This window comes from Lemur catta, chromosome 7, assembly GCF_020740605.2.
Source record: "Lemur catta isolate mLemCat1 chromosome 7, mLemCat1.pri, whole genome shotgun sequence".
Taxonomy (NCBI): Eukaryota; Metazoa; Chordata; class Mammalia; order Primates; family Lemuridae; genus Lemur; species Lemur catta.
In genome coordinates this window covers 47,486,317-47,505,842 of record NC_059134.1, presented here as the reverse complement: position 1 = coordinate 47,505,842, position 19,526 = coordinate 47,486,317, and the positions used below count along the sequence as shown (strand labels likewise).

General features: G+C 34.9%; 1 protein-coding gene across 23 annotated transcripts in view; it reads right to left on the bottom strand.

Annotated features, from left to right (window-relative positions):
• The window catches only part of PICALM (phosphatidylinositol binding clathrin assembly protein), a 95,754-nt gene that overhangs the window by 61,475 nt on the left and 14,753 nt on the right, over positions 1-19,526 (bottom strand). For 20 of the 23 annotated variants that reach the window (XM_045557191.1, XM_045557194.1, XM_045557193.1 and 17 more), the window contains exon 2: positions 3,205-3,347. In XM_045557191.1, the coding sequence (XP_045413147.1) occupies positions 3,205-3,347 (143 nt within the window). Of the gene's footprint in view, positions 1-2,743; positions 2,860-3,204; positions 3,348-15,181; positions 15,673-19,526 lie in introns of those variants that run through there. The other 3 variants (XM_045557198.1, XM_045557199.1, XM_045557206.1) reach the window with 3 other exon arrangements.

Below are 19,526 nucleotides of genomic sequence, written 5' to 3'. Positions count from 1 at the left end.
ACCTGAGATCACCCCAAACCAACAAACCAGGATTTTGAAAACCAGTTGGTAAATTGAAGGCTCATGTTCTGTCATTATTCTAAAACAATCTGTTTCAAAAAGGTATTAAAATATAAGACAACATTCAGACTATGATTTTATAGGCTTTGATACGATGATTCTTCTTAACCTCTGCATTCTAGGAATAAATGTAAATACCAGGCCATTTCATCCATGACTTTAGAGATAATAAACCTAAATTTTCCTTTTCATTCCTAATATTTAGTAAGACATATGGCTTTAATCAAGTTTTGATTTTGTTCTCAACAGCATCCTAATGATATTCAAAATGGTATTAAGCACCATGCCACAAATCTGGCAAGTAATAAAGCTTCACAGGTCACCATTTTGGGTCATAAGAGGTAATTAGGAATGCTATCACCCTAAAACTCTCATTTAAAGAATGGCAAAATGCTGATAAATGTTGAAGCTGGGTGATAGGTACACAGACATTTGCTATACTATTCTCTCTACTATTGTGTATGTTCAAAATTTTTCATAACAAAATGTTTAAAGATTATAGTTTAGATTATTTTGTCCAAATACTTTATAGTATTTATAAATCCATGTGTGGCTCTACATTTTCCTTTTTTCAATTTCATCTATTAACTCTACATTTTCATTTACTGATCACCTGCAACTTTTCATGTTGTAATATAGGAGCCTTGATCAATTCTATTCACTCATTAAGGTATTATCATATTATTGATAAAGAAACTAAATCTCACAGAAATGACTTGCTCAAGTCACCCAGTCAGCAAATGGGCAATGGTATAGGATCTCCTAGCAGCCTGACATCAAGGGCCTATGACAAAATGCCCACTTGGCCTTAAGCTTTTGAGATTTTTCTCTGTGGCCAAGTTGCTTAACCTTAGAACTACTGACAGTTTGAACCAGATAATTCTTTGTTGTTGGGGACTGTCCTGTACATGACAAGATGTTTAGAAGCAGCCCTGGCCTTTACTAAGTACCAGTAAGCATCCCTTCCAGTTGTGACAAATGTCCCCTGAGAGTAAAGAAATCATCCCACCTTCCCCATATAGTTTGAAAATCACTGCTCTATGGTATTCCCATTACCATTGCATAGTAAAATCCCATGCGTGCCCTTTAAAAGACTAATGACACCTGCCAATGGGAAAACCTGAGAGTTGTACAGACCACCATAAAAAACAAGCCGAGTATGGGATTTCCCTTAGCTGCCTAAGGGAAGCTAAACATGAGTTCATCAGGCCTGGCATAGTGGCTCACACCTGTAATCCCAGCACTTTGGGAGGCCACAGTAAGAGGATCAGTTGAGACCAGGAGTTTGAGACCAAGCTGGGCAACATAATGAGATCCTGTCACTAAGAAAATATTTTAAAAAATTAGCCACGCCTGGTGATGTGTGCCTGCAGCTGGGATCACACCACTGCACTCCACCCTGGTAACACAGTGAGACCCTGTCTCTTTAAAAAACAAAAACAAAAACAAAAAACACACATTTAAAAATAAATAAAAACATGAGTTTATCTAAAAACCACACTAAAATGCTATCTTCCTCTGCCTGTGAGTCAATTCTATGGAATGACAGTCAACTCTGTTTTGCCTTTATCAACATTTTGCCTGTAGTACTGTCACCTTATATTTATAGCCTCTGAAAGCCACCATGGATATTTTGCCTCTTTATCTGGAATTATAATTGGTTTCTTTTCAAAGAATAAACTACACACAAACACACACACAAGAAAAATACATACAAACCTGAAATTCTTTAGAATAAAATCACCACGCTCTTAGTAAACACATTCCTGATAAGAGCAGAAACTATATCCTAGTTAAGATCAAAATGTTTCAAGTTACACTTAACCTAGTATACCCAAACATTTCTACTAGTTCTGTCAACTTGTCGTAACAAATTAGAAAGCAACTGAGTAACATATGTCCTAAAAACAGTCATATCTGTTGACTTAATAATCACATTTCAGGTAACATTTATGTTAACCATTTTAAAAAACTAGAAACTACAAATAAAATCACAACATGGTGGTATTAACATTGAATAATCAAAAAACTAAATTTCCAGCAAGGGGAATAATTTAAAAAATTGGACTATATGATCAATTATGTTATTATTAAAGATGATAAATATAAAGAGAATGCAGAACATGGTGAAGTTGATATTATGATAGCATATAAAAAGCTAAAGATAATATTTTATCTAAATTATGATTATAGCTATTAAAAAATTCAAATACTTTTGGACAAAGACCAGAAGGGAACACCAAAATGTGCCAATAATAAGATCCGTAGGAATAATAAAGTTGTAGGTAAATTCCTGCTTCAATTTTGAACTTTAATAATGCTGTATTAGCAGCTGTCAAAGAAGAGAGTAGAGTCTCTTACCTGAAAAGCTCAAAATAATGAGCGAAATGATGGATGTCAGAAAGTCACAATATGCTCAGAAGACTAATACCAATGACTAAAGTCCCTTTTTATCTCTATAAGGGCTATCTTCCTAGGCTGCATTTTTCTAAGGCACATACCAATGTAGATTTACCTAGTTTTTACAAATAAGTATTGAGCAGAAGAAATATTTAAGGTTAAGAACCAAAATATTAGCTGCTAGACCATCATGGAAAACAAGAGGATTCTCTCTAAACAGAAAACTGCAAAGCTTACATGTCTTATTTTTTACCCTTTTGGACAACAAAGAGTTCAGACACACCTCTCTGCTACAGAAGGCACGCTTCAATCAGTTCCTCTCAGCAAAATGTCATCAGAATCCTCAGTATCACAGCCTTGAACTAATAAAGCAAAGTGCTTCCTCAGACAACTATATGAGATCCGACAGAAATCTGAGTGTGCTATAATACAAAAGCAAATGGATATAGACAAATACATAGTCTATAAACAAGGCCTACAAAGAGTAGTGTTATTATAGGCATTAATCTTTTCTTCTTGATCCCATTATTAAAGTCCTCTGTGTTCTGACCCATTTTCTGCTTTCTGGCTTACAGGCCACCTTTCCTCAAATTACAGGGTCTACAATTATATTTCTGGCTAGGCACCTTGCCCTTTTTACCTGTATTATTCAGTTGCTGAAGCTATTCCTGAAATTTCAATGAGAATTGACCTGAATAATCAGTTATCACACCAGTATACTTATAAACTAAAAATTCTGCTTACCTCATTTCCATACACCATCAAATGATGAGTTGTAATAAGAGACTTGAAGACCACCACCCAACTACTGTTAGTAGTTCTTTCAAATAAACTGTCTGCCAACTGTGGGATGTTCACATTCATCTCATTTGTGCACTGAATTAAGTCTGAAATTAAAAATTTTAAAAACATTAATTTACTCTCTGGTTTCCATTTATTGTTAATGCCAGATTAGCATAATAACAAGTGAAAGATCTAACAAAGTAAAGTAGCAACAGATAGTTTGCAAAAGTTGTTAAAAATCTCTCAGGAGAGCAATGGAGACCACCGTAATCTACCTGAGAAGCAGGATACTAATTAGGATCACATAAATGATTAATAATACCAGAAAGTAAATCAAACTCCCTCAGGATATAATTCATTCTGAAGTGCTTTATTCACCCCAAAATGAATTATTTCAAGGCGTCAAGGAACTTTTGGTCTTCTTACTACTCACACAGAGTTACAATACTGGTATTATTCATCTCTTTGAAATTGAATTTAAAATTTTTCTTTAAATAAAATCTGTTTAAACAAATCATACACATTAGAAGCACAAACAACCTGAAGGTCAAACTACCTTTATTAATATCTACCCTAGAATGCTGTGTTTGCACTAACAGGAAGATAACAGAGCAGAGATATGGTCTGTGATTGGGTAGTATCTCAGTTTGTACACAAAAAATATTTCTCCTTTTTCTCTCCCTATAGTTCTACTGACTAAGCTCGGATATTAGTTAAATATCAATGAGGTAATACTGATAAACAAAACTGAAAATGGACTGAAAATTCTTACTGCATGAATTCCAAATCAGAAATGACCCAGGAACTCTATTACCCAGTAATACTCTTAACACAGTTACAGCAATGTAACTCCCAACTTTACATTTCAAAGTCAAAAGTATTACTATAAAATAGTCTAATATACAACTATTTCAGCATCAAAACTGAAAAAAGTTAACAGACCTGGAAGTTTTACCTACAATCTGCTTAAGAGATATCATTGGCAGATTCAGTGAAAAAAACACAAAATACAATTTAGAGAATAGAGAAGACAAAGAAATGGGTTGTCCTACTTTTAAAATAGATACAAAATATAATGTATAAATATCTCAGCTATAACTACCATAAAGGAAAAAAATTAGTTATTCATGACTCATTAGTAATTTGTTCACTTTTAATCTTCAGTGTATTAAATACGAATTCAAATGATCTAACTTGGCCTTGATTACCTGCAAGAAATGACAATGTAACTATGAACATTTATCTGCTTATTATCTTTCAAAATGCGTGCTTTAATAGGTCCAATTATTATACAAAGTAACATTTGATAAGCAAATGCATTTTAGATAAAAGCAGCTACCCCTGGCCAACACTGCCTTAAGAACAAGGAACAAAACAGTCAAATAGAATGCCTCATGAACCACAGAATGCCTCATGAACGACAGAATGACAGAAGGCTTTCACAGTTAAGACTACTTGAAACAAAAATTAAATAGTATGCTCAACTTGGGGTATATCATTCAGCTTCTGATAGTAAAAAATGGAATTTGATTTCTGCCTTCTCTAAATTTTCATAGTACTTTATACTTGTCTTATGGCACTGAACATATTCCAAATATAATAATATAATATAATATTCCTCATTCCAAGTATAATCCACTCAGGGCAAGGCCTATTTTCTTCATTTTTTAATCCTTTAGAACTTCAAGCACAGTAGTAAAGTTCTGAACTTAATTATAGGAAACTATATTCCTAGCTTCCTTTCCTTCCATATTTATCTTTATATACCTAAATTTTTCTTCTCTACCCTTCTAGAAACTGTCTTGATAAACTATTCAATTCTTAAATATAGTAGGCTACTTCCTCATAATGGCATCAATAATAATTTTACTCTTCTGAATCTTGCTTTTCAAAAATCAAACCTGTCACAAAAGTTGTCACAATACTGCCCAAAGATGCACCTACTTCTGTGTATGTCTATACACATAATATACAGATACATACACACACACACACACACACACACACACACACACACACACACACACACAACACCACATCTTGATCTCATCAGTATCCAAGTCTTTTTGACCTCCTAAGCCTACAGTAAATCTGCCTTTTTCTCTCCATCCCATCACTGGTGCCAAAGCCAAAGTTCAAACCATATTTATTTAACTAGGCTGTGCCACCTATCCTGGAGGAATTCAGAAATTGGAGAGGGGGATTATCATGCTGCTTGATGGGTTTTATGGGTTTTACTGGCATTTACTATCAAGGCAGAGGAAGATTATCCAGCAATGCGCAATCAGTACTCCACAATTAAGGTTGTCCCCAATGAGATCTGATTGGCCTCCTCACTTCTGATGATACCTGAAGATTGGAGTCTCACTCACCCTACACCCAAGACCATTCTCTAAAGTGGCCACAGAATGATCTACAACACTGTCATTGCCTAACTTCAATGATGTCCCCATTGCTTACAAGATGGGGAAAATATATTCCATCGTTGCCCATATCTTCCTTTCTTGCATCTTAGCCCCCAACACAGAACCACTTTACACTTTTCTGTGATACACCTTGCTGTTTTATACCCAAATCTTTCCATTCCTGCTCATTCTTCAAAAAGTACTTCCGCAGTGAAGTCTTCCACAGACTAAGGTACCCTCCTTAACAGTGACTAAAATTGGCATATAATTCTACACTACAGAATTATTTCTCTACATTACAATCATTTACTTCCAAATCATTCTCTTGTACTAGAGAGACCTTAACAGGAGTCTGCAAACATTTTTGTTAGCAATTCCCATATCCTTCAAGACAGAGATAAGTAAACTGCTAGGATTAGTCAGACAGTGCCTGATCTGAAATGAAGCCAAGGGTACAGATTTCAGTTTCAACAACTACATTATTTTACATATATACACACACACACACATATATACAGGTATTATATCTTTATTGTATTCCCTCTATGATCTGTTCTCCCTCCTGCATGACTGATGTCTCCTTTGCAATGCCTCCCATATGCGAAGCACTCTTACCTCAGGTGCTTAGCACTGTTCCTTCTGTCTAAAATCCTCTTCTACATACCTACACTGCTTGCTCCCTTCACTTTCTTCCTACAGATTTTTCCTCAAGTGCCATCAACAAAGCCTCAGGATGCTCCCCTACCTCCAAACCCTCATTACTCTCCCTTACTCTGCTTTATTTCTCTCCAAAGCATTTATTACCACCTCACTCATCTTAATTTGTTTAATGTCTTTCTCTCTCAATAAAATGTTAAGTTCCATGTGGGCAGGACTATTTTGTTTTCTGTCATAACCTCAAAGACCTAGAATAGTGCCTTGCATACAAGTATCACTCACAATATTTTCTGAATGCATTCTTTTTTATATGTACATTGACACTCTTAATGACTTTTTTTAAAAAGCATGCAAAATGGTATTTCTTACATGGATTAAATTCTACAACTATTTATACAACCTGTTATTCCCAAAAGGTTGAAAAGCTGAGCACAATACATGTGCAATTTTTTAAATTTCAACTAAAAGAGGATCTAATAAAGGTTTTTATTGTAAGGCTTAATAAAAATTATAGTATGACTTAGAAATGATCACATAAAAACTGAAGGATAGCTCCAGAAGATAAAAAATAATTCTTTACATCTAAGAGGAAAAATGAAATAAGAATTCAGGCTGAGATTATGAATACAGATAGAACAAATGTAAAACCAAAGCTATACAAATATTACTTGGGGGGGGAGGAACTATAGAATAAAGTCACAAACTCTGCAGTATTTACTTCCCCATAGTATTTTAACTCAGCCATTTTCTCCATGGAGTAATTTTCCTCTGCACAATGTTTCTACTATAGTAGTAACTTAAAATGCTTCCAAGTTTGAGCTCCAAGTCAGGAAGGAAAATGTCTTCTCCACCTCTGACTAACCAAAAGCAAAATTGCTTCAAACAGAAGTCACGCATATCACAAGAATCTCAATAGCTGCTGTTTTCCCCACTCAATCCAAGAGATACTATTTCTTAAAAAGCAAAAACTCTGAAACAATTTCCCTTACCAATCAAAAAGGTATCAAAACGAGGACACATTCTTTTAATTATTTACCTTGAGAATATAAGAACCAATGTGCCTTCTTCTTAAATGTTTCCTTTTTAACAATTTCTAAACTTCACACTCAAAAAAAACAAACAAACAAAAAAGGAGTACCACACGGCATGTAGTTCGTCGCTTTAGGTCTGAGTGAGAATTCATGTGGATTTCTAGCATTTAAGGGGAAGAAAATAAGCCTACCACAGAAATGAAAATGACTTTTCCAGATACGCAAAGTGGATGGAACCAATATACAAACAAAAATGCTCTCATTTTTATTACTTCATATGCTCCTCCAACAAACAATGTCTGAGTAGATAATGTTAATTGTATTTACATAGGTACAGCTCTTCCCACAGGTAAGGTTACAGGAGCTCACTAAGTGATAGATTTATGACTAGAATTAAGTTTTTGTAAAGGATAAGGATACTTTAAAACATATACCAAGTAAATACCCAACTGGCCAATTTAATCCAAGTCCTCAATTTAGAACTAATTAAAAACAAAAACAATAAGAAAAATAGTGAAATATGAAACAGTATTTTTGTATTCTGGGGAAACTGTTCACCAATGTACCAAAATATTTAGAAGTAACTAGTTATGAAATGGTTTCATTAACCTTATATTCATATTCCTTGTACAGGCCGCCAGCCTGTATAGACTTCCCAAAGGCAAAGTTCACTCAAATTAGGACACTTAGGGTTCACTTCTATAGCAAGTCAGACAACTCAGCCAGTGGCCTGCACCATTAGAACACAGAGGTATAAAGTTCCCATCTAAACAGGAACTCACTAGGCTATACCAAAACCATGCTGATACTCAAGTCAGATTTTCTAATGAACTTAACTAAAAATATTAGGTTTTTAAAAAATAAATATATAATCACTTAGCCAAATGTTACCATCCCTTTCAAAAGGGTCATTTTGAAAGATATCCTTTCTTGCAACTGCTCTCACAATCAATTTTTATAACATAAGACTGTTTTCTTCAATCTAGAAAACTGGTGATACATTCAATTTGTTAGGCAAATTAAGTGGTTAACCAAATGCTGCTTCACTGATCAAATCTTTAAAACTTTTCCTGGGTGGGAACAGAAATATAAACAACAGATAATCACCAAGAAATAGTAACTAGTTTCTGAACTAAACTAAAAACTAAACAGAAACTAAAAAAGTTTCTGAACTTTTGATATGAAGTATTAGCGTCAGCAACATTTTTTTCATTTAGCAAAAATGTGAAAGTATTTAAAAAATATGACAGTTGAAATTAGATTTAAGCCAAAAGAAATTATATACACATAAGCACATTTGCCCTAGTCATAAGTGTCCAAATGTCTGGGAATTGCAATGAACAGTTTTATGTCTTACTGTATCCAATTTTTTGTGTAAGGGATCACAAAGTATGGTCCAAAATAAGATGTAACTGCTAAAATTTTATCTTTAAAGTTTAGGGGGTCCTCTGTGAAAAACACGATGTTGTATTTTTATATGATTTCCATTAGAATTAACTCAAAAATATGTTCTTGCTTGAGGTCAGGAGTTTGAGACCAGCCCGAGCAAGAGCAAGACCCTGTCTCAACGAAAAATAGAAAAAGTTAGTTGCGCACAGTAGCATGTGCCTGTAATCCCAGCTACTCGGGAAAGCAAGAGGATCTCTTGAGCCCAGGAATTTGAGGTTGTAGTGAGCTCCAATAATGCCACTGCACTTTAGCCAGGGTGACAGGTTGAGACTCTTATCTCCAAAAAAAAAAAAAAAAACTTCACTGATTCACTAAAAGGTGGCCTTACTAATAACCTACCTAATAGAGGATAATAACCTATCTAACAGATAGTAAGGGAAATAAACTCACAACACAACTACCTTGTTTAATTAAAACACCTGTGACCTAACTTGTTATTTCTAAGAGTTCTTTTTCAGCCTTGAAAAGCCCTAAGTGGACAGTAGGGGTGCGAACCCCCTGTTCCAGCTATCTCAATTCCTGTCAAAAAACCAAATTTCAAGGACTCACAAAAAGTAAGCCTCACAGAAAAAAATAAAGAGCTCCCTGACATCTCACCACTCTTTCTGTTATCAGTCTTGTTGAAGCAGAGACAAACAAAAAAAAAAGCCATTTTTACCCTTTAAAACAACAAACAACTTTCCCTCAGCTGCCTAGCACTACCTTCTACCTTTTCTTCACTACTATAGCCACAGTCTCTTTCCCTATATCCCTCTCCCTCTGTTTCTTCTTTCTTTCTTGAGAAAGTAAAATGAAAATTCCTAAAACCATTCTACTCTTGGTGTGAGAATTCTTTCTCCAACACACTGTGAGCACCTAATAAGTTTCCACCCTAACATTCGCAGACTGATTTACACCTTAATAAATCTAACCAACATATTAACTGGACTTTAAGGTAATGATTAGGGACTCTTAAAGATAGAATATGTAAGGCTCAGTAGAAGTGACAGGGATTGAGTTAATTTGAAAAGAGAAAAGAAGGGGGCATTCAGGGCATTAAAAAGAAATGACAAGATACCCAGATGGCTTTTATGAAAGTACTAATGAAGCTAAGGGACCTAATTCATAATGTAAGTGGACATGTCCAATAATGGAAAATTAGTTAATGAAATGACAGTACACTCTGATAATGAAATACTATGAGGCCAACAAACTCATGACAAAAAAAAAAAAAACTGTCAGGAGAAAATGCTCACCACATATTAAATTAAAATCCACTGTAAAGAAAAATACACAGTAAGATACCATTTTAAAAAATTATATTGTTGGGGGGGGGGCATGGGCAATATATATAACCTGAACTTTTGTACCCCCATAGTGAGCTGAAATAAAAAAAAAATTATATTGTGTAAGTGTATAGGTCATTAAATATGAAATCTCTGATTTTGAATCAAAAGTTTAGTTTATTGTATCTCAAACAAGAAGCAGTACAAAGTATGCCCCTAAACTATTGATGCAGTTTTGCCATCTTAATAGTAGCTTATTTATGCCAGCAGCTAAGAAGAACGGAGAGCAAGTGGTGATGAAATTAAGAAAGGCATTTTCCACAGCTTGTTGAGAATTGAATATTTTTTCTTGCAAGAAGTGGTCTAAAAGTGGTAGTCAGCTGGTGCAAGATCTGGTGAATGTGGTAAATGACAAAGAGTTTCCAAGACCAGCCTTTGTAGTTTGAGCAGTGTTGTTTGAGTGACATGTGATCAAGCACTGTCTTGCAAGAGGATTGGCCTGTCTCAATTGACCAATTTCAGCTGCTTAATCCTAAGCATCCTCATCATTTCATCTAACTGGTTACTGTAGACATCCACTATAATAGATTGGCTAGATTTCATGAAACTGTAGTGGATAATAACAGCACTGGACCACCAAACAGACACCATTAGATTTTTGTGATGAATACTTGGTTTTGGACTGTGTTTCAGCACTTCACCTTTATCCAAACCATTGTGCCCAATGCTTGCGATTGTCAAAAAGAATCCATTTTTCAACACACATAACAACACAGTGTAGAAATGGTTTGTCTTTATGTCATGACAGCAAAGAAAGGCAAGCTTTAAGATGATTTCTCTGCTGACACTCATTTAATTCATGCGGTATCCATCTATCCAGCTTCTTTACCTTGCCGATTTGTTTCAAATGTTCCAATATGGTTGAAATAGTAATGTCACACCTTGCTGCTAATTCACACATAGGTTGAGATGGACTCACTTCCACTACAGCTTTCAGCTCATTATTATCCACCCACCTTGGTCTCAGGTTCCCCACATGGCTCATTTTCAAGATTAAAATCACCAAAATGGAACTTCTCAAACCATTAATGTACGGTGCATTCATTTGCCACACCCTTCCCAAACACTCCATTGATATTTCGAGCTGTCTGCACAGCATTGGTTTCATGACGGAATTCATATTCAAAAGTAACTCGAATTTTTGACTTATCCATGGTTTTGCAAAAACTGTTCCAAAAAACTTTGAAAGATAATCACAAGCCAAACCATGCATTTGAAAAAATGAGGATGCATCTTCACAATAAAAATAAAACAAGAAGTGTCAAAGTGAAATGTCAGAGATATCAACTGTCAAACTTAGTACTTAAGGAAATTGGACAGTTCATACTTAATAACCTAACTTTTTGTTTTTCTTATATGTACTATATTTGCCCAAATCCAAGGTGATGCAAAAAGAAGTGAACACTTCTAAAATGACTCAACAACTAAGTTGTATATGAACAGTCAAAACCAATTTGTTTTTGTTTTTGAAAAAAAATTAAATTTTAAAATTTAGGTCTGTATAAATTCAAATAATTTAATGTGAAATTCAGAATCAAACTTACTATGTAATGGTGACCTATAGAGAGGACTCAGTCTACCTATGGCACTGAGCAGGACCCACTCAAAACCAATTTGTAAAGAAACTATATCACTATTATTTCTATAACCTCACAAACCTTAGTAAGTACTTCTCATGTCACACAGCACACACCAATTCTGTACCATAATTCATCCCACACTCTTTGGAACATTATCCTGATGCACAACAGAAAAGATAGCTATAACACATTTCTTTATTTCCTCAAGGATGTGAGCAAGAGGTGGTACAAGAATAAGAGTTGCATGGTATAACAGCTGAGAATTTGGTGGCCACCATTCAAGAAGTAGATCAATATTTTGAACACAAGTTCAATCTCTCACCATGGTAGATGAACTTTAAGGAATCTCCAAACCCCGCAATGAAAGTAAGTCAAAGTCCCATGTCACTAAAAAAACAAATTGCAGCTATAGGAAAAAAAAAAATCGGTGTGTTAGCACAACTAGATATGCTATTTCTGTCACTGTGTCTCAGCAAAATGAATGGACTAAGACTCACACACATAAAAATTAAGAAAGGAGGGCAAGGTGGTATGTATCTGTAGTCCCAGCTAATCAGGAGGCTGAGGCAGAAGGATCACTTGAGCCCAGGAGTTCAAGGCTGTAGCCATTGCACTTAAATGTAGGTAATATAGTGAGACCACACCTCTTAAATTAAAAAAAAAGAAGATAATTCTACAATTTTTTAAACTGTCATGTAAAACGAGATGGCTTATTCAACTGCCATGAGTCTTCCCAAATTCTTTCCTTATGTGACTTTATATTTTAAACAAAGTTTTTTTTAACATATATTACCCTGAAAACATCTCTATCAATGCTAGTTTCAGGTACTTATGAAGGTCACCTAAAGAAATCAATTTAAAAAAAAAAAATTTAACATAGATGTAGCAAGTATTCCTGGGTAAATACCATATAATTGCAAGAATTTCAAGTGTTGGGCATCTTCAGAACACTTTAAAAAGCAACAAGATAAAAAGTTATGTTGCAGAGATCAGAAATATACATGAAGAATGAAAGAAAAGTCTTGGTATTACAAGAATGTAAGACGATGGCCTGGGAAAAAATTTCCAGTGCAAACTAGAAAAGTGCTTCACCTGAAAGATCTCACATAGAAGGAAAGACATAACTAAAAAAGGAGGGCTCTGGATGACCAAAAATCACTACTGTCCAAGATGTACACAAATGTAGAGTATGAGTCAAATTTTTTTGAGATGTATAGATGAGTGTGGGAATAAACCACTATTTTAAAATCATATATTATTTTTTATAGTCATCTTTACTGGGTATTCTAACTAATGAGTTTTAATATTACGAGGCTGATTGCTTCATCTATATCCCTAACATTTATAGATTAAATAGGTAAAATAAATAGAACTTTAGGGATTATGTCATTGGGAAAATGAGGGCTTGCTTTACATTTGGGTTGCCTCACATTCAGGTACATACAGTACATCAAGTATATACAGTAAGTGTGTGTATGTATTCCAAAATACATGTGAGACAAAGGATAGTGCCACATACTTTCAGAGCTCTGTTGTATTTATTCTATCCCTCTTGCTGGGAATGACCTGCATACAATTCAAATGAACAACTGTTTGATTCATCTGATAGAAAATACCTAGATATACAAAGCTGTGAAGACATGAAATCTCTCCCCTACTAAGATATAGCTTCACAATACATTGTGGTGATTGTAATCTATACACATGGGGTTCAGAAATGGCACAGAGGAGTGAGTGATTATTTTGGAAAGGAAAGCAAATTTTCCCTGATTCCAACTTCATACTCCCTTAACTCATTATACCACAATTATAGCAGTTATCACACTTCATTATAATTACAGGCTTATATATCGGTCTCTCCCATGAGACTGAGCTCACTGACAGCCACACCATGTTACTCTTCATCCTTATACTGCCAGCATCTAGCAGCATAGGCCCTAAATATTTATTAAATTAAAATTAATAAATGAAATGTAACTTAGAAAATGTCTATAGAAAGCAATTCTATTTACTGAGCTGTGGTGCAATGATAATTTGGAAAAAATGTGTTAGCAACCTGGAATAGCATAATTGCTTTTTCAAGTTTATACCACCCTACATTCCTTCTCCCTGCCCCCCCTGCCCCTCTGCTACTACAGTGAGGTAGTATGAACTACCTCAATAGGAAGCCTCTACTTCAAGAACAGAACACAGAATGTTTTTCTTTAAGGCATTTTCCTGGCAAAGAAAGGGTTAATATCCTTTTTCTCTCTAGCAAAGGAAAGAAGAACAACTGAAAAGGGGTATCTAGAGAAGAAACAATTCAGATGAAGCTAGATACATAAAAGCCAGCCCCTAAGACACTCTACATTAATGTTTGAAATTTAGCCTCTTATGTCATAGTTGAAACCAAAGCCAAATTTACTGAACTGTCCAAACTTTAATCTTTAAAAGTGCAAGATGTTTCAGTTAATGAAGTCATTACGTAATTGCCCTAAAATTTTAGTCCACACACAAAACACCTTTTTCAAATCAGCCCAACCTACTGTCTCTTAAATTTCTTCATTTCCCTCCTTATCCATTCATATGTTATAAATACAAAAAATCTTACAACTAAAACAGTAAGTTTAGGTTATGAAATTGCTCTACAGAAAAACATATACTCTTGGAACACTCTCAGAATTCACTGCCACTGACTCATATTTCCAAGTAAAAGAGTCATTTCCCCACTCCCTTCATTATCAAAATGTTTAGCCTACAACGTAAGCATTCCTAATATAAGAAAGTCTGAAAACCTAGAGCTTCTCCTTCGTGGTCTGTAATACTCTGCATTCCTGCCACTAGATGGCAGACTGCACAGAGAAACAGGATTCTGGCAAGAACAGAGATGGGTTCAGGCTCACCTATAAGCAACCTCCTAAAATTTGAGATTGTTTAGCATTCTATTCCAGTACTACAAAGTGGTGATTTCCAAACCTAAACACCTTAGTTCCATCCCAGATTGCCAATAAGAATCTCAAGGACGACGAAAAGTATATTTTGGTAAGCACCACCTCAAAGATTACTTTTATGTTAATTTTTAATTTATCAGAAAATACAAGATGTAGAGTTACTCAATGGAATAAAAACTCATCACTTAATATAAGAATTAAAAAATTTATTTAAACTGAAAACAAAATGAAAGCATTACAGTGCTCCAACATCAAAAAATAATGTTCTCCTCTTCTTTGAAGATCCAAAATTTCATAACTATAATCCCACCTATAGGAAAGAAAACATATTAAGTATCAAGTAATATAAGAGAAAGTGCCAAAATTACAAACCGTTTTTTGTATTATATTGTAAGAACTTACTTATTAATAGTAAGTTCATTAGCCCAGTTAAGGAGATATCACCAGGATTCTCAAAAACAATCTATTACTGGATCAAAAACACACAAAACTTGACTTCCTAAGCAAAATATTAAATAAAAAGTTGACTAACAACTTATATATTGTAAGTACTGTACTTACCTCTACCAATGCTGTGAACCAGAACAGTCCTGGGAGTGGGACAGAAAAAATTGAAAGAATTCTTTCATTCCAACAATGACCAGGGAAAAGGAATCAAGCTTGAAAGGCCCTGCAAATACAGACCAGAATACTATAAAGGGGGCAAAAAAAAATCTGAAGAGGTTAAAGGAATTGAGACTAAGTCTGAAGAAAAATATGTTATTAATTGGGAAAGACCAAGTGTCCTGGTTTACCTGTTGTCCCAGTGTCCCACTGGTATAGCATACCCATTCACTCTTTTTTTTTCCCCCTTACTCTGTCACCCAGGCTGTACTAAAATGGCATGACCATAGCTCAGTGCAACCTCAATCTCTTGGGCTTAGTGATCCTCTCACCTCAGCCTCCTGAGTAGCTGGGATCACACATGCATGTCATCACACCCAGGTAAATTTTTTAAATTCATTTTTTTTTTGTAGAGGTGAGATGTGCTATGTTGCCCAGGATGGTCTTTAACTCCTGGCCTCAAGTGATCCTCCCACCTCGGCCTTCCAAAGTGCTGGGATTAAAGGTGTGAACCACCACACCAGGCCCCTTCCACTCTTAAAAAGTGACCCAGTTGGACATTAAATTATATGTCACCCTAGTTATAAGTGAGCTAATAAAATTTATGTGTAGCTAAGAAATTAATACACTACCACCATCTACTCCTGGCGTATTTGCATTTTTCTTTTATGAGTACTTATCCCGGTTCCCAGCCTTCCTAAAACACACACATGCTTTTATTCTATCCACTTTGTCCTCTCACTCCCTACCCATAAGCATTTTTTAACATTAATCTCTGGTCCTATTTTTTTCACACTGGGAAAATCATCTAATTTCTTACCTTCAAAGAAAACCTCTATGCAAATGTTTCATAAATTTCTTCTCAGAAAATCAATCTAAAATCTTCTGGGGAGCTGGAGATATTATTAACAGAATTTTTCACCTCTATGTCCAAAATACTGCATATTTAAAAAACAAGAACATTGTCTCAACTGTAACCTGAATGTTCCATTTTTATTTTAATCAATAAGACTAATTCTTTACTTTGTTAAAATAAATTCTCAGGAATCTTCTGTCTCCTTGCATTTTCCACAACGGGTGACATAGTGCCTTGTACGTGTATGCATATGATGGTATAAATATTTGCAGACTTACAGGTGAAAATAAAAGCCCATTTCTCTGCTTATAAGATATAGGGAGAGAAGAGAGAATAACAGAGGGAAAGTCCTTCCTGTAGCTACGTTAATGTTATTCGGTAATAGCTAAGCCCATGTCTAAAAAATAAGCAGGGATCTAAAAGAATTTTCATGCTTTCTGTTAACAATTTAAATTCTGCCTAGTCAGAGGTAATAATGGATTGCAGTTAGCTTCTCTACGAGAATCTCCCTCACCCAGAAAACACAAGTTTCGTTTCATGTCCCCAATGCACTTAGAACAATGAGAATCTTCATATTTCACCTTCATGAAGCTTTGCAAACCTCAGTAAGAACAAACAGAAATCCTAGTTACTCTACAAATATTCACTGCTTATTATAATATGCCAAAATAGTGCCTTAAGAGTTAGATATTACAAATATATAATAATGGACAAAGTTTCTGTTACCATGAAACTTATATACTAGTGGGAGGTTGCGAAGTACAGTCAGTAAACAAATGAACAGACATATGTCAAATGGTGGTAAGCGCTAAGGATCTCTTAGCTCTTAGAAGGGATGGGGGTATGTGTTTGGGGGAGGTTGCTATTTATACATGATAATCAGGGAAGGAGTACCAGATGAAAAGACTTTGAGAATTATGGCAACAGTGGTACTGTGTCACCAGTGGCCTGGACACCAATGAAACTGATCACCCCAATCAACTACTACAGAGGCATGTAGGCATTAAGATGTCCCTCTAAGCCACTGAGTAACAAGTGAAAGCCATTTCTGAAAAACCTTTTTTCAAACTGCTGTAAACAAACTGCAGGTATGACAGCTGTAGCTGGAAATAGTAAGTGCCAAATAATACCTTATCTACATGGCTTTAAATTTTGAAATAATGCTCCATTAATAGAAAATATGAGCAATTAAATACATCATTAATAAATCACTATAAAATAAAGCCAAAGTATTTTTCCTAATAAGTTTAATAAGCCTTTAAGTTTCTACAGGAAGGAATAATCGCTAGGATGATTTCACAAGAAGCACTTCATAACCACACAACTATTCTTATAAGATTCCTAGCCAAGTGTAGTGGCATGTACCTATAGTCCCACCTACTTGGAAAGCTGAAGTGGGAGAATGGCTTGAGCCCAGAAGTTCAAGGGTGTAGTGCGCCATGATTGAGCTGATGAATAGCCACTGAGCTCTAGCACAGGCAGCATAAGAGGACCTCATCTTTAAAAAAATTCCATATAGCCCACATTCACCTATTTCTCAGCACAACCAAAAACTGATCATTTCATTCCTTGACAAATACCTTCCTTAAAAGACATTATTATAAAATATCTCCTAAGATAAAAATCTGCTTTAAAAGCTGCCACAGTTCAAGTGATGTTATTTTTTTAACTTAAAAATTCTGTGTAAATTATACCTCAATAACATTAAAGGAAAAAAATGTATTTGAATCTAAAAATCCAACCTTTGGCTATCAAAAAGTGCTTGTTAATCTGAAAATAACTTTTTCAGTCTATACACAAATATAAAGAATTTGGTATGTTTTATTTAAATTCCAAAATTGAAAAAAATAATTATTACTTGATTCACTGTAAGTTTAAAAGCTATCAACTTATGTATACTACAGCAGAAATTTAAGGGGACTCAATATTTTCAAAAACATTGAAAGAACAGCAAATTACCTCTCTTCTATTAAAAGTCAGACACTACAGAAGCACTGAGAAAAGAAACAAAAAAAAAGGTCAGACATGATCACAACTTATTTTGCACACTATACTGTTGATTATGAACTTATTTTCCCTAAATATAGGTTTAAGTATCTCTCAATACAAGGCATTTTGATAAACAGACCTCTGCTGCTAATAAATAACACTTAATATATATTGTACATAACACAGCAAGTTTTTATTTAGTTCTTCTGCTTCTACATACCACAGTAACAACTGTAGTAATGCTAATAACAAAAGACCTTAAGAATAAAAAGTTGATTACCCCACCTCTGCAAAAAAATTGAAAACTTAGCCAGGCGTGGTGGCTTGTGCCCGTAGTCTGTAGTCCTAACTACTCAGGAGGCTGAGACACAAGAATTGCTTGAGCCCAAGAGTTTGAGGCTGCAGTTAAGCTACGATGATGCCACTGTACTCTAGCCTGGGCAATAGAGTGAGACCCTGTCTCAAAAAAAACAACAAAAAAAAAAACGCTTTTTCTTGGCTTATATGAGAAAGTAATATAAATCTTAAATGGTCTAGAAAAGTAGCAAGGAATATTTAACCACCTTTCTCCCATCATTCTACAGTACAAGTCTTTTATCAACTTCTTTTTGCTGTGATGCCAAAGGATCCTCAAATGAATCTTTTATCCAACTAAAATGCTACTACTGTAAATACTACTACTTCTCAAGTTAATCCCTACCTAAATTTCACAAATACTAGAGAACATTAGCTTTCTCTTTCACTGCTATATGAGATAACTTAGAGAAGACTGGTGTTGGCAGGGGGTGTTTTGTTTTTAGCTCTTTCTATGAGATATTCCTTTAAAGTTCATTTCTCCCTATTAGAAAATCTTTTGGCTCACACTTACTTGACAGCCTGTCCTAAATGCTATCCATTTCCAATATCTGCTTCAAACAATGAGTAACAATGAGGATGCTAATTTCACTATCACTGAAGTTCTGCTCTAGGCTTTCCTTCTGCTTCAATGCATGGTCCCATCCATTTCCACGTGCTAGTATACAGTCCTAAGTGGACATATCAGAATGAGCAAAAGATCTAAAATCAAATTCCAAGTTTACTATTCACTATTATGATGTCAGGCATGTTATTTAGCCATGCAGTTTCAATTTCTGTATTTCAAAAATAGGAATATTAATACTTGCACAACATTCTTGTTTGATTCAGGTCATATACTTAAGGTACTTTATAAGCCTTAAAGCACCATTACAAATATACAATATTTTAATTTTTACTTAGCATCATTTGATGAGTTTTCCCTCATTTTAGAAGACTATTCTTCCACCACTTTTCCAATACAGTATTATGAAAGTACCTCAAACTCAATGACTTCTATAAAACCTCTCTGAACCCCAATTTCTTCATCAGCTGGTGGTGATACAGTTTGGATGTCTGTCCTCTCCAAATCTCATGGTAAAATGTGATCTTCAGTGTTGGAGG